The sequence below is a fragment of the Pseudochaenichthys georgianus genome, chromosome 1 (assembly GCF_902827115.2).
Source record: "Pseudochaenichthys georgianus chromosome 1, fPseGeo1.2, whole genome shotgun sequence".
NCBI lineage: Eukaryota > Metazoa > Chordata > Actinopteri > Perciformes > Channichthyidae > Pseudochaenichthys > Pseudochaenichthys georgianus.
The window spans coordinates 44,415,691-44,431,401 of NC_047503.1; the positions used below are offsets into that span (position 1 = coordinate 44,415,691).

The 15,711-nt window shown below is 40.0% G+C and overlaps 1 protein-coding gene across 1 annotated transcript in view; it reads right to left on the reverse strand.

Moving 5' to 3' along the window:
• Positions 1-703: 703 nt before the first annotated feature.
• Positions 704-15,711, reverse strand: part of LOC117450830 (protein SPMIP3-like) — a 349,252-nt gene continuing 334,244 nt past the window's right edge. Inside the window, exons 2-4 of the mRNA XM_071203786.1 lie at positions 5,843-5,912; positions 5,153-5,236; positions 704-1,590 (exon numbers count right to left, since the gene is read on the reverse strand). Of these exons, the coding sequence (XP_071059887.1) occupies positions 1,404-1,590; positions 5,153-5,236; positions 5,843-5,912 (341 nt within the window). The 3' untranslated portion in view covers positions 704-1,403. The remainder of the gene's footprint in view (positions 1,591-5,152; positions 5,237-5,842; positions 5,913-15,711) is intronic.

The window sequence follows — 15,711 nt, forward strand, 5'->3', positions numbered from 1 at the left end:
GTAACTACAAGGCTCACCTGCGGAGTAACTACAAGGCTCACCTGTGGAGTAACTACGTGGCTCACCTGTGGAGTAACTACAAGGCTCACCTGCGGAGTAACTACACGGCTCACCTGTGGAGTAACTACAAGGCTCACCTGCGGAGTAACTACAAGGCTCACCTGCGGAGTAACTACACGGCTCACCTGTGGAGTAACTACAAGGCTCACCTGCGGAGTAACTACACGGCTCACATGCGGAGTAACTACACGGCTCACCTGTGGAATAACTACACGGCTAGAAGCATACACAAACTAAAAGTTGCATGTACGATGCTTTACGGTTGCTGCTGAGGGTACCGAGATGGCACAGTGCCAGCCAGCTGTTTGTTAACTTGAGGGTACCTGCCTGTCAAGCCCTTTTAAGAAAGTTAATGTACAAATTCATGTGTCGCCTGGAAGACTCGGACAATCATGTTATCTCGATTTTAATTAACCCTCTGAAGAGTTCTACCCGGTTCTCTTCCATGATTTGGAGGCATTGGCGCAGCAGCCTCTACAGACGGTGAGCACGTGTGGCTCGCTGTGATTGGACTGATTTTATGTTTTTATCTGTTTGTTTTTATTTGTTTTGTGTTTAGCTTTTTATCTTATTTATTGATGTGTGTTTTGTCTTTTTGTGATATGGACCTTGAGTCTGAAATAAAGATTGGAATATCACATGGTAAATAAACACAACATGTAGTTTTAATATGTAAGGGAGTAGAAGTTACATAAAAAAAACACTTAAACTACACGTACTTTGGATTTTAAGTTGGGTATAGTACTTACTGGAATAATTATAATTCACACATCCTGAAAGGTTTTTGATAACATTATTGTGGATTACTTTTTTTTTTGTGTTCACATTTGTATTGAGATTAAAACACAACATGTGTAACCACAAGCACAACATTTTTTAAAACACAACAAAAATAGACAATAGCAATTACTTACAAAATATACAAAATGCAGAATACAGAATATATATGTAAGCTACAAATATTAACAATAATACAGACAAACAAAAATAAAACCAACCCTCCCTCCCAGACATACAAACACACACACACGCACATGCACACGCACACACACAATGTTTACATCACTTCAGGGGACATTACATTGACTTACATGCATTTCCTGGAGACTTATCCTAACCTTAACCATAACCAACACATGCCTAACGCTAACCAAGTCTTCACCCTAAAATTAATGATTCCCCATGACCTTCCTTATGTCCCCATAACGGAGGCGAGTCCCCACACGTGACTGTGTAAACAGATTTAGATCCCCACAAGGATAGTAATGCTAGGACACACACACACACACACACACACACACAGGGTGTTCGCTGTTGCACTCCATCAGCGCTATCAGAGTGTGTTATTGTGGATTACTGAGGAAAGAGAGGAGACCGAAGTGCTCCTGATACGATGTCTGAGGACGGACAGCAGGACGGAGGACAGACAGTGCTCTCAGGGTTCGGAGGTCAAAGCTCTGCTGGACGTTTCCATACGGAGGATCTGGAGACTCGTGGAGGGACGGAGACGCTCCACTGAGAGGACTGAAGCTGCAACATGTCCACAAGAGAGACGAGAGACACTTATTTATGTTTCAGAATCAGATTACCGGGGGAAATGGGATTTTGTGAGATGCTACATTTTAGATTAAAATAAAACATAGGTTAAAATGAAGAAAAAAAAGGAAATATATATTTAACCATAAGAAGTTAAAGTAAGAATGTGCGATAAAAATAAAGATGTTTACAAACATGTCGAAATAAAGTAAAATGTACAATAAAATGTGTACATATTAAGAAATAGAATCTATATAAAATAGAATAAAATATGTATATAAATATAATAAGTTAAATAAGATTGAGGATTAAAAATATCAAATAAAAAAATAAAGGAATTAAAATAAACACAATCACCAAAATTAAAATGTCCAATAAATTATTAAATGAAACTAAACAGAAAACAAATATGTATATATTTGAATGTGGAATCAAAAGATGAAATAAAAAAATGAACAAGTTTCATTAAAATGTCCAATAAATACAATAACATAATTACAAATATATAACTAAATAAGAATAGAAGTTCTGCATTCAAAATTGTCCTTTTATTTTCCAAAATTCAAAGCAAAAGTCTAGAAGGATTAGCAAACTCTTTTTTTTTTAAATAATATCAAATATTATAAAATCTTGATTATCCTTGTTTTGAATGTACAACACTTGTGTTTGCCTCTTGTGATTAATATTAGTCTTCTGTTCTTTATCTCTATCTGTTCAAAAAGCAAATAACAACATTTAAGAACGACTCACCTTTCCCATTATATCTTTTATGGCTATTGCAAATATTTGACTTTGTTGACACGATATATTTTTAACAACAGAGGTCATTAACCAAGAATTTCTCACATTTTGAAAATTACGTGACCTTACACACAAAACAGATTTAAACTCTGTTACTAAACCTCATTATTTAGGCCAACAGTGACGCAATAAATATGACTTTAGCAATACTACACAATTAAAATACTTAATTACAAGTAAAAACCTGGCATTCCTTGAGGATGCAGTCATATGGTTGATAAAGGTGGATAAGATGTCCCCCTAAACTATTTTTATAAAATCAATCAAAGTCCTTTATCTTCTTCAGATTTGCAAATGTCTTAAAGGTCCCCAATTATACTGTTTTTCATAAAGACATCACAGGTCTCAGATATATACAGAACCTGTCTCTGATTGGCTGAAACACCAAACAGATCATTGCAGCATTACCCATAATCCCCTCTGTTTCAGCCCTGTTTCCAAAGTGCTGATTCTCTGTCTGTTACTTTAGATGAAAATAAGGAGCCCCTCCCCACGCCCCTCTGAGAGACATTTGGTTACAAAGAACTCAATAGCCGCGTTCACACTGCGGTACTTTTCCCACAAAGGTTCATGCGAACTTAGTTCATGCGAACTCTTTAGTTCGCATGAACTAAGTACAGATCGCGTTCACACCAGAAAAAGTCCCTGGGGGTGGATCAGGCAAATTAATCCGCTGACGTCACTTCTTCTTCTTCTGCTTTGGGTTTACTGGCAGGCCGCAAACCACTTCACGGCGTATACTGCCGCCCGAAGTCCCCGGAGTTGGGGAAGGCTTCAGTCGAAGCAGCTGGGAGTCCCAGCAGCTTCTACTGAAGCCTTCCGAGTAAATCGCCAGAACGCCGACACCTCCTCATCTCCACCGCTCCCATGTTTTATTTTGTGTTGCCATAAGTTAGTCTCTCTGCGTTTCTGCGCTGGGCTAATGCTAATGCTAATAATGCTAATGCGAGGATAATAAAATGGCGGCTTCACAAAACTTTTTGGGAGTTTTACGGGGCGTGGTTTGCAATCCGCCCAGCCAATCAGGAATATAGCTCTTTTCTCAAAAAAGAGCCGCTCGAAAGTCCCTGCTCTCTAGCAGGGACTTTCGAGGGGGTAAAAAGGTTTGCATGAACTACTTTTAGTACCGGCTCTTTTTGGTGTGAACGCGATCATGAACTAAGTTCGCATGAACCTTTGTGGGAAAAGTACCGCAGTGTGAACGCGGCTAATGGTGTTTTAAGAGGAGATTCAGGTGATAAGGGGGGGGGGGGGTAACCTTGGTTGCTGATTGGCTAATGGTTACACAAGACAACACATCGTTATGACATCATAAAGTGGCCAAAATCTGATCAGCTCATTTTCAGACAGGTTTTTATAGAAATGGATCAAAAAGAGAGAGAATCTCTTTTCAGAGTCTCTTTCCACAGAGGGGACACATGTTGATGTAGAAGAGACATGAAGAAGAGGGGACACATGTTGATGTAGAAGAGACATGAAGAAGAGGGGACACATGTTGATGTAGAAGAGACATGAAGAAGAGGGGACACATGTTGATGTAGAAGAGACATGAAGAAGAGGGGACACATGTTGATGTAGAAGAGACATGAAGAAGAGGGGACACATGTTGATGTAGAAGAGACATGGAGAAGAGGGGACACATGTTGATGCAGAAGAGACATGAAGAAGAGGGGACACATGTTGATGTAGAAGAGACATGAGGAAGAGGGGACACATGTTGATGTAGAAGAGACATGAAGAAGAGGGGACACATGGTGATGTAGAAGAGACATGAAGAAGAGGGGACACATGTTGATGTAGAAGAGACATGAAGAAGAGGGGACACATGGTGATGTAGAAGAGACATGAAGAAGAGGGGACACATGTTGATGTAGAAGAGACATGAAGAAGAGGGGACACATGTTGATGTAGAAGAGACATGAAGAAGAGGGGACACATGGTGATGTAGAAGAGACATGGAGAAGAGGGGACACATGTTGATGTAGAAGAGACATTGTAAGGGTTTAGCCAGCATGCTGATGTTTTTGTTATTGTTCCTGTTTTCATTGTTGTTTCTCTCATTTCAGTCTCAGCTTTCCTGCCCTTGATTGAACTCCACCTGCTTCCCTTCCCTAATTAGCCTCCCCTGTGCCCCATTATCATCTCTCCCTCTGTCTATTTAGTCTGCATCCACAGTCCCTTCAGTGCCAGTTCGTCTTAGTTATTCCTAGCGTTCCAGCAGTGTTTTTCTAGTATCTGATTCCACGTGTACCTGACCCAGCTTCCTGTCCTGACCCGGTTCCTGTCTACTCCTCGTCTGTTTTGTTAGCCTTATTGACTGATCTCCCGTGTACCGAACCTTGGATATAAAGACCTATTTGCATCCTAATCCTCTGTCTCCGAGTCGTGCTATTGAGTCCTCCACTTGTGTTCATTCAGTCGTTACAGACATGAAGAAGAGAGGACACATGTTGATGTAGAAAAGACATGAAGAAGTGGATTTTGCATAATAGGTGATCTTTAATACAAGTATTGGCTTTCTCTTCGAAAGCTTTTAGATCAGAAAAAACATCGTAATGATCAAATATACATAAATATAGCAGTATATTTGATCTGACATGGTTTTGTACACATTTGATTTTATGATACATGTTCCTGTCTTTCTTTTTTAACACATTAGTCTACGTATTTCACTTTTGCCTCTTTCTGTAGATGTAACGCAGTATATTTAAAGGATTTATGATTTGTATTCTCATTTTAACCGGCAGAGCCTTACCCAGAATCCTTTGAAGGGGCAATGTGGACTCGACCCAGCTGTCCTGGATATAATCCCTGCACATCTCTCCCGACACGAGACGACCTGAAACAGACATGAAATAAACAGTTAAATGTACAGAAAAGAGGTAGAAAAAAAAGACGTATCAGTACCTTTTCAAAGGATTAAACACCATTCTGGAGGGCTGCTGCTTTCCACCTAAGTTGATTTTTTATTTGCATTTTATGAAATATATGCGAAAGAGGATAATTGTGATAAAAGTTATTATTTTCTTTTTTAAGTTCTTCAAAACTTCAACTCAAACAAAAGAACACTTTTGGTCAGATCTAAAACAAAAATTCCCCTGTGGCACTCATCCTCTTCCGTACGTACATAACAACATGGGATAGAGTTTAAACTAAAGTGCATAAAAGACAAAAGAAAGACAACTAAATAAGAATCCCCAAATTAAATAAAAGAAAACTAAATACAATTCTACAATATTTTGTATGATATAGTCAACCAATAAGAGATGCATGATTAAAAAGCATACATTCATTGTCACATTCAAGTGGAGGATCATTCGAAATGTGTTCTGTATCTTATCCATTCTCCCCATTTTTCATCAAAAACATTTCACTCAAAAATATGAACCTGATTTATGCATTTCACGGTTATTTCTTACATTTTATATATATATTGTTCACTCACTTTGGTGTTATCGTGGGTGCATTGTCTCTGAACTCGTGCAGCCTCACAGCAGCTCCAGAACCGGACATCACTGAGGAGAAGAATCAATGTGAAGAGGGATATGGATAGAGCAGACAGAGTAAACACTATTGACATGGATGGGTAATAGTTTATGGATTGAGGTTGAAATCTTGTCAGTTCAGTGCAAAGTATTTGAGTTTCTTGTATTGTGCTTTTGCCTCTATGTTTGCAGACAGACTCTTTTTCCAGTATTTGTTACTTTTTGAGATGATACTAGTAAGTACTTATTGGTCTTCACATATAGAGCTGTGCATGGCCAAGCCCCAGACTACATCAATGACCTGATCCACCCTCACAGCACAACCCGGGCCCTGAGGTCGTCCGAGCAAGGCCTCCTAAGGGTGCCCCGAACCAGGCTACAGACTAAGGGGGACCGTGCCTTTGAGGCGGTGGCCCCAAGGCTTTGGAACAAACTCCCGAGGAACTAAGAGCCTCTGCCTCATTTTCCATTTTGTTTAACCTTATTACCCAAATGATCAACTGCTCCTAAAATGGAAGAGTTTTATCTTCTACTTTTTAGCCCAATGCCATGGTTTATGTAAAGATCAGCTTTCTTACAGCCAGTGGTGGCGCTAGGGGGTGGCTACTTGGGCTCAAGCCCCGGATGTTTTCTGAAAAGCCCCAGATGTTTCACTTAAAACATTTTTTTGAAAATAATAATAATAATAATTTTTTGGAAAATAATAATGGCCCCTAGCTCCCCCTAAGCACCCCCAAGAAATATGTGTTTTTTTTTGTCGAAAATTATTATTATTATTAAATTAAATTAGAAAAATTATTGATTACATCAATGCAAATGTGAAACAAACACATTTTTGACCAAAAACATAAAGCCAACACAGGTGATATGATTAGGCCAATGGCCAGCACCCATTCGATTTTTGACCTACCCATAGGCTAAATTACTTTGTGACACTTGATTGACTTCCTGTTAGCAAGAGCGCCAAATTATTTGCTAACAGCAAAGTGAAAAATTGATCGTTTTTTAGTCCTTACACGTCCACGTGTGGACACTCAATCAAAACCACCTGAAAGCGAGAGGGATTCTGCACATAATAGGCCTCGTGAGTACAAGTAGCTTACTTTTGGGTCTCTGTGTTTCATTCAAGCTCTGCTCTGTGTGTGTGTGTGTGTGTGTGTGTGTGTGTGTGTGTGTGTGTGTGTGTGTGTGTGTGTGTGTGTGTGTGTGTGTGTGTGTGTGTGTGTGTGTGTGTGTGTGTGTGTGTGTGTGTGTGTGTGTGTGTGTGTGTGTGTGTGTGTGTGTGTGTGTGTGTGTGTGTGTGTGTGTGTGTGTGTGTGTGTGTGCACACCGGTGGGTACCTACCGATGCTGGTAATAAACGCTAGTGTTTGACATCAGAACTCCTGCTCGTCCCGTGTCTCTCTGAGTCCTGACTCTCCATTGCGGCAGAAGTTTCCCTTACAACCTGAGTAGAAGGTCAGAAGGGCTTTGTTTTGAAGCCCATGAAGAGGACTCAGCGTTCAGGGATGCTGTCGGACTGGTTCTCAGTCTCTTTCTGCAAACCCACGCTCTTTGTTTCATTGTGACCTCTGTAAGAGACAAACATCCATCAGGACATACCGTACCTGAACAAGTGCTTTCATGTCACAGCACAAAAACCCTCTAATCTTACACACACGCAGTCATTCCACAAAAACAGGTATTTTTACTTGTGTCACCGGATTACGTCTCAGGACTTTGTGCATGATGGACAAAAACAGTCCAAAAGTAAAATACAGTTGGTAAGCTTTCTCAGATGGTGAAGAAATATGAAGTATCAAAATGTACTTTAAGTTCCAAAAGTAAAGCTGCTTATTGCTCAGACAGAGAGATCGAAATGACGTTTCCAACAATCCTGAATGTAAAAATTATACAATATACAGATATGTACAACAATATGTATATCCTATAGACACAATCAACAGACACATATATACTTATGCACACATTACGTAAGAAAAAAAACACAACAATCAATAAAATAATATATACAAAATAACAGTCACCTCATCATATCATCAGTTTATGATTATTACTGATGTTAATGTTATGCTTTGGTTTCTGCATTTTTTATTCAATGCTTACAATGTATTCTTTAAATGTGTGTGTGTGTGTGTGTGTGTGTGTGTGTGTGTGTGTGTGTGTGTGTGTGTGTGTGTGTGTGTGTGTGTGTGTGTGTGTGTGTGTGTGTGTGTGTGTGTGTGTGTGTGTGTGTGTGTGTGTGTGTGTGTGTGTGTGTGTGTGTGTGTGTGTGTGTGTGTGTGTGTGTGTGTGTGTGTGCACACCGGTGGGTATCTACCGGAGATCGTTGTGGTTAGCATCTGGTGCTAGCTAGCCAAGCTAACGGGTATAAGGAGCTTTTTCAACAACAAGGCGGAGGGAGAACTCTCTCCTGTCAGACGGAGAGTCTCAGATAATCTCAGCTCAGGTGAAGTAAAGGACTTGAAGTTTAGATAGTTAACTTGAGTTTAGTTATCTCATGGGTCTCAAACGGTTGTTTTAAAAGGGGAGTGATTTGTAAAATATCTATAAAGAAATAGAAAATCTGTTTACAGTTCTGTTTCATATGGGTGTTGTTGAGAGATGTATCCATAGATCTCTTAATGTTGCTCTCAAAGTGCACCAGATTGATGCTTTTAACTTCAATATTTAAAAAATCTTCCCGGGGAAGCATGCCCTCAGACCCCACTAGAGGAGGTGAGGTCCCTCCTAGAGGAGGTGAGGTCCACCCCCCACCTGTAAAAATAGCACTTTACCCCTGCTTACACCTATATGCCGTGAGCTTATTATCGAGCCTTCATATAACAGTCGAGGGTGCATTGTGTGTGCGTGCGGAGTGTTGCAGTAGAAAATTCAACTGTAGCGCTGGTGCATTAATGGGAAACCCTTAAAGGGAAATGGAAACACTTTTCAAACTGCTTTCCATGCGACAATATTACCATTAGGAAATGTATTTATCTAGTCTATTTCCAATGTAAACGATCGAGATACGCGAATTTACTTTTTGAAATACGTGCCTTATGACCATGGGCGCTTCCATTGCTCCGGGACTTTTCCAGTGACGTCACTGATTGGGTACGGCTTCCTGGGCCAAAGCTCAATAACAAACAACATGGCGTGCAATGCACCAGTAGTTTACATTACAAGAAAACGGTCGTCGTCAGGAGTTTATTGTATTGCCCCAGGCTGCACAAATGGATTTTATACAAAGAAGGAAGAAGTACATTTCCATAGGCTGCCACTAAAGGATGAGAAGCTGCTCAAAGTCCAGTCTGGATGTCTGGTTCAATACAAAACATTGGATTTGAAGCCAGGATCTGTTCCCACAATATTCGATTTCTCAACGTATGCAGTCGGGAACACCGACCGTCCCAGCACGTCGGCCGCGCAAGACAATGACAGTGTCAACAAACGTGAAGTTCGAGCCACCAAACGAGTTGCTTCAGCTGCCGAGAGAGAGGTAAATATTGCAGCACTACCAGATTACTAGCTCACACATGTATTTACTGACACAGTGTGACCTTATTAATTAACGCAATCGCGTCCAAACTAAATGGTAGCTATTATTATGACGCACAGTAGAGAATTGGGGGTGTTCTATAGCTCAACTAATTAAACTGGCATACACACGCTCATCTGCCGAAAACAGCCCTAAAAAGGCTAGTATTGCTATTGATGGATGGTATTGCAGGACCCAGAGCGCACGGAGCACAGAGAGGACAGCAGATAACGGAATTGCAGTTGTATTGCTTATAGATTATCAGAACATTTCAAAGGGGACACAGCCCCATTGGATATTAACCTATGGATTAACTACATCATCGTTTTTATCGTTGTAATGCCATTGAAGACCAGTTTAGACCATACAATGAGGAAGGTAAGCCGTTAGCCTGGCGTATGTTAGTACCTAGCGCCACTTGTTTTGATGTACGTTTTTGTGGATAACCTCGCGAGTTTGTATCTTCCAGTGTTGAGGTGGGCACCGTTAGATTCTGTGTCTCCTTGCGATCATAAACGATGTGTTGGATGTGCGGCTAGGATAAGTAATAAGGGAGCTATCGGTGCAGTAATAGGTTAGCATTTTCGCTCGGGGCTAATTCAGAGGCTCACTGTTAGCATTGTGTTTTTTTAATTTTTTTATTCCGGATCGTATGCCACTCTATTCGACCGAATCGGTTCATAAGCATAGGCCATGGGATGCCTGGTAACTGTAGATGCTTCCACATCAATGTCATCTCCCGACGAATAGTCAAATTCATCGTTCAAAACGTCCATCGCATTGCAAAATTCCTCCATCGCTGCCATATCTGCTACGTTGTGTTGACTTCAGGTGGAGCGAAAACACAGCCAGTGACATCACCATTTGGGACTCCCCTAATGGCGGCGGCCTGGTCCCGGAATTCCCCACCCGGCCGGCGGATAATTAATTTTCTTTTGGCGAGTAATATCATATACAATAAATATTACGATCAATATCCATTGTAAAATGAATAAACTACCGGAATATTATAACTGTAATTGGTGTTTCCTTTCCCCTTTAATGTTTGAGCACCCTCTATGAAACGTCAAGCTACCCCACAGCACCCCCTAGAGAAAATCTCTGGCGCAGCCACTGGTTGACAGTATTAAACTGTGTACAGCCCTGGAGGTTTAGGCGATAGGAAACACATTGGTGTGTACACATTTAAAACATGTAATTACTAAATGGGTGAAAATCGCTTGTATCCATAATGGGCAGCATTAATATATATACCCACATGACAGCTCATTGTTACTTTGTAATTCTACTCCACTACAATTCAGAGGTTAACCTGATATTTTTACTTCACTACATTTAGTTTAGTTACTTTGCAGATTCTGATGAATGATGTGAAATATAAACAACCCTTAAAGCAGACTTTAGTTACACCTGAGTAAAATTCAGGGAAGGTGATTTTCAAGTGCCAACAATCTGGCAATATTTGATAGTTGGTGCTTGAGAAGACTAAACATTTATCTGCAGATCTTTATAAAGTATATTCATTACTCGTTATTCTCTACTAATAGTTAATTAAAAACTGTATAATGGCTATTTTGCATATCCCTTTCAAGATTTCAAGATTTTCTAAGGTTTATTGATCTTATTCACAACTTGGGTCGCAGGTTCCTCAACAGCGCATTACAAGACATCTATCAATATGTGTGCATACCTCCACCATTAAACTGTCAAATTCTGCACATTACTTATACTATCTACTACATACATAAGAGTATAATTAATGTGTATAATATCAGTTAAAATAAGTGCTTCAACATAGTTAACATTCCAGGAAAGCAATATTTTAGACGTTAAGTACTTTGTCAGGCTTAATATTCATCTGTAGATAGCAGAGATGGGGACTCGAGTCTGCGACTCGGACTCGAGTCGCACTTAAGTCGCACACACAGAGACTTGAGACTTGACTTGGACTCGTGACCAAAAGACTTCAGACTCGACTTGGACTCGTGTGTTGGGACTCGTGAACAATCATTGTGTTTTCTATTTTTGGCGTATTAAAGGTAGGGTAGGTACATTTGAGAGAAACCGGCTCGAGATCGCTAGAATTTGAAAATACACAACCGGAGATAATCTGCTAGAGGCTGCTACTTCCTTATAGAGCCCGCCTCCTCCAACACACACGCACGCGCACATGACCAATGAGGGCACGAGATCAGTTTGTGCCCAGATGGAAGGCTGACAGGCAGGCAGGCCATCCAGTTACTTTAGCCGGGCTCATTACGCAGACGTGCGCGCCTCTGTTACTACCTCGTAGTAACACAATAGCGACCGGCGGCACACCTGCGGCTGTACCGCTTGTAATTAGGTTCAACGACAAACACTTCGAACAAAACGCCGGCGGCACCAACAAAAGGAGCGCACACTGCAAAGTCTGCAATATCAAAATCAAGGATGCTGGCGCAACAACGTCGAATTTCATCAGGCACTTGAAAAGTCACCCGGAGAGGTCAGTCACATTAACGCATGGACGGTTAGCAAACATGTTTAGCTCAGCATCAGCTGTGTAATGTTCACTTAGCTTGCTGCTAGCTTTGTAACTGAATATTTGAAAAGATGAGTGAATGTTTGCTTGTCGCACTTGTTTGAGTTGAGTGGCGTTGACATCCAACTCTTGACATGACATAAAAAAGGTCGGTAACGTTAATCATTACGTTCCGCTGCGTTAAACGTAGAAAATACATAGTTACATACATAAATACATCTGTGGATTTATAGGCAGGTTACAGGTTTATTGTTGACCACGTAACGTTAATGTTACAGGTTTATCAGGTTACCATGACACTGGCTTTGAGTGAGAGGATAGAGGAATATGTTTATTAATAGTAGACTTAAAATATGTCATTAGAGACCCAGTGTATAATAACACAGTAAATGCTTTGCATGTCTTAGATATAGCTGTGCAGTATTCTTAACAGACTGGATAGCAGCAGACAATAGAAGGCTTATTACAACCAGAAGAGACATGAGACTTTTATTATTTAGAGACTTGAGACTTGACTTGGACTCGTGACCAAAGACTTGAGACTTGACTTGGACTTGCAAAAAAAGACTTGTGAACATCTCTGGTAGATAGATACCCCCAAAGCTTTTTTCTTGTTAAAGGGGAAAGGAAACACCAATTACAGTTATAATATTCCGGTAGTTTATTCATTTTACAATGGATATTGATCGTAATATTTATTGTATATGATATTACTCGCCAAAAGAAAATTAATTATCCGCCGGCCGGGTGGGGAATTCCGGGACCAGGCCGCCGCCATTAGGGGAGTCCCAAATGGTGACGTCACTGGCTGTGTTTTCGCTCCACCTGAAGTCAACACAACGTAGCAGATATGGCAGCGATGGAGGAATTTTGCAATGAGATCGACGTTTTGAACGATGAATTTGACTATTCGTCGGGAGATGACATTGATGTGGAAGCATCTACAGTTACCAGGCATCCCATGGCCTATGCTTATGAACCGATTCGGTCGAATAGAGTGGCATACGATCCGGAATAAAAAAATTAAAAAAACACAATGCTAACAGTGAGCCTCTGAATTAGCCCCGAGCGAAAATGCTAACCTATTACTGCACCGATAGCTCCCTTATTACTTATCCTAGCCGCACATCCAACACATCGTTTATGATCGCAAGGAGACACAGAATCTAACGGTGCCCACCTCAACACTGGAAGATACAAACTCGCGAGGTTATCCACAAAAACGTACATCAAAACAAGTGGCGCTAGGTACTAACATACGCCAGGCTAACGGCTTACCTTCCTCATTGTCTGGTCTAAACTGGTCTTCAATGGCATTACAACGATAAAAACGATGATGTAGTTAATCCATAGGTTAATATACAATGGGGCTGTGTCCCCTTTGAAATGTTCTGATAATCTATAAGCAATACAACTGCAATTCCGTTATCTGCTGTGCGCTCTGGGTCCTGCAATACCATCCATCAATAGCAATACTAGCCTTTTTAGGGCTGTTTTCGACAGATGAGCTTGTGTATGCCAGTTTAATTAGTTGAGCTATAGAACACCCCCAATTCTCTATTGTGCGTCATAATAATAGCTACCATTTAGTTTGGACGCGATTGCGTTAATTAATAAGGTCACACTGTGTCAGTAAATACATGTGTGAGCTAGTAATCTGGTAGTGCTGCAATATTTACCTCTCTCTCGGCAGCTGAAGCAACTCGTTTGGTGGCTCGAACTTCACGTTTGTTGACACTGTCATTGTCTTGCGCGGCCGACGTGCTGGGACGGTCGGTGTTCCCGACTGCATACGTTGAGAAATCGAATATTGTGGGAACAGATCCTGGCTTCAAATCCAATGTTTTGTATTGAACCAGACATCCAGACTGGACTTTGAGCAGCTTCTCATCCTTTAGTGGCAGCCTATGGAAATGTACTTCTTCCTTCTTTGTATAAAATCCATTTGTGCAGCCTGGGGCAATACAATAAACTCCTGACGACGACCGTTTTCTTGTAATGTAAACTACTGGTGCATTGCACGCCATGTTGTTTGTTATTGAGCTTTGGCCCAGGATGCCGTACCCACTCAGTGACGTCACTGGAAAAGTCCCGGAGCAATGGAAGCGCCCATGGTCATTAGGCACGTATTTCAAAAAGTAAATTCGCGTATCTCGATCGTTTACATTGGAAATAGACTAGATAAATACATTTCCTAATGGTAATATTGTCGCATGGAAAGCAGTTTGAAAAGTGTTTCCATTTCCCTTTAAAAGAAGACCTTAACCTAAAGTATTATTTAATATGTTAATAAAGGTTAATTCGTTTGTCTGTTTTGCACATCCTCCTATTAATATCTGTGTACATCCGGCACTAAACTGTTTTATTGTAGAGATCACTTATAGTATCTTCTTGACTTTTTATATTCTTTATAATATTTCTATCATTGACCTTCTACTTTCCCCCTATGAAAGTATGTACTCTTAATATTGTTTTAATCAAATAACATTATTCAACAAAAATAATTCAATAACATGCTTTAACCACTAGGCGGTGCACACAAGGTACACACAGCATACTAATAATAACTTTGTATTATTAGTGTAGACACTTATGTATAACATCTGAAGATGTGTAGTTTTATTCATGTTTTTACATAATTGTACAGGATATTGCTATACTATTTCTCTTGTTTTACTTCTACACATTAATATCTGATTTGTAAAACATCACAGACAGAAAGGCATAGGCTATCCGTCATTTAATAGTAAGCTATTGAAATTGTGATTCCATAGATGTGTCTCCCATCACCCAAATCCCCTGACTATTCTCTCAACTCAGTATTTACATTCTGATATTCAAAGAAAATCAGTAATATCTTTAAAAACTACAAGTCCTTTTCGATCAGCTGTGCACCGTTATGGTGTAAATGTAACCTATATACCAATTGGATCAAACATAAAAGTCAGCCGAATTACTACTGATACTGCAAGGAGACGTATTTTGTGAAAAGAAATTGAAGATGTTGTTTAATTGTTGATATATTTATGATCCACGTCAAGTATTCAGTTTTGGCAGCAGTTCTCCTGTTTGTCCAGAAGTCTTCTCATCAGGGCTCTATAAATAAAGAACTACGGCAGATGTGTAATATTACAATGCCGTTATGTGATGACTTCCAAAGAGAAAAGCAAGAACACTCTGAATTAGGTATTATTTTATTTTTCGTTGTCGGATATCATATCTTATTAACACCATATCCCAGCGTGCATTGCAGCTAAAACATCCAATCAACGAGCTTCAAGCTGAGGATCTTGGGTAATCAGTTTAGTGGGTTTGTGGTGTGTATCGCTCAAAATGTCCCGTCTGTTTCCGGTGACTTTATTTACGGCTAAAAAGCCCAAGATTATAGAATTAAATGAATAAATAAAAACAAGGATAATTGTGTGTTATTGTTGAGTAAATAACAGTGTGTTATTTAGAAAAGAATAATAAATTAGAAGGAAAAGATTTTAAAAAATACAGATTTCAGTATTTTGAGGCTCTGAGCCCCATTTCTTTTCCTCACAGACGGAAAAAAAGTCCGACATTATACGATTTAAAATAAAAACAAATAAATAAAAAGACAAAACACTGGCATGTAATTTACGTTAGAATAAATAGAATGGTTTTGAATAATAGATGAGAGTAAATCTACTTCACTTTACAGCCCCGCCCACTTTTGGGGAAACCAACGCTGTCATTTGAACGGCGATCAAGCCTGAAGCCACAGAGATCTTCTGTTACTGTCCTTTCTTCTTAGAGGAAGTACAG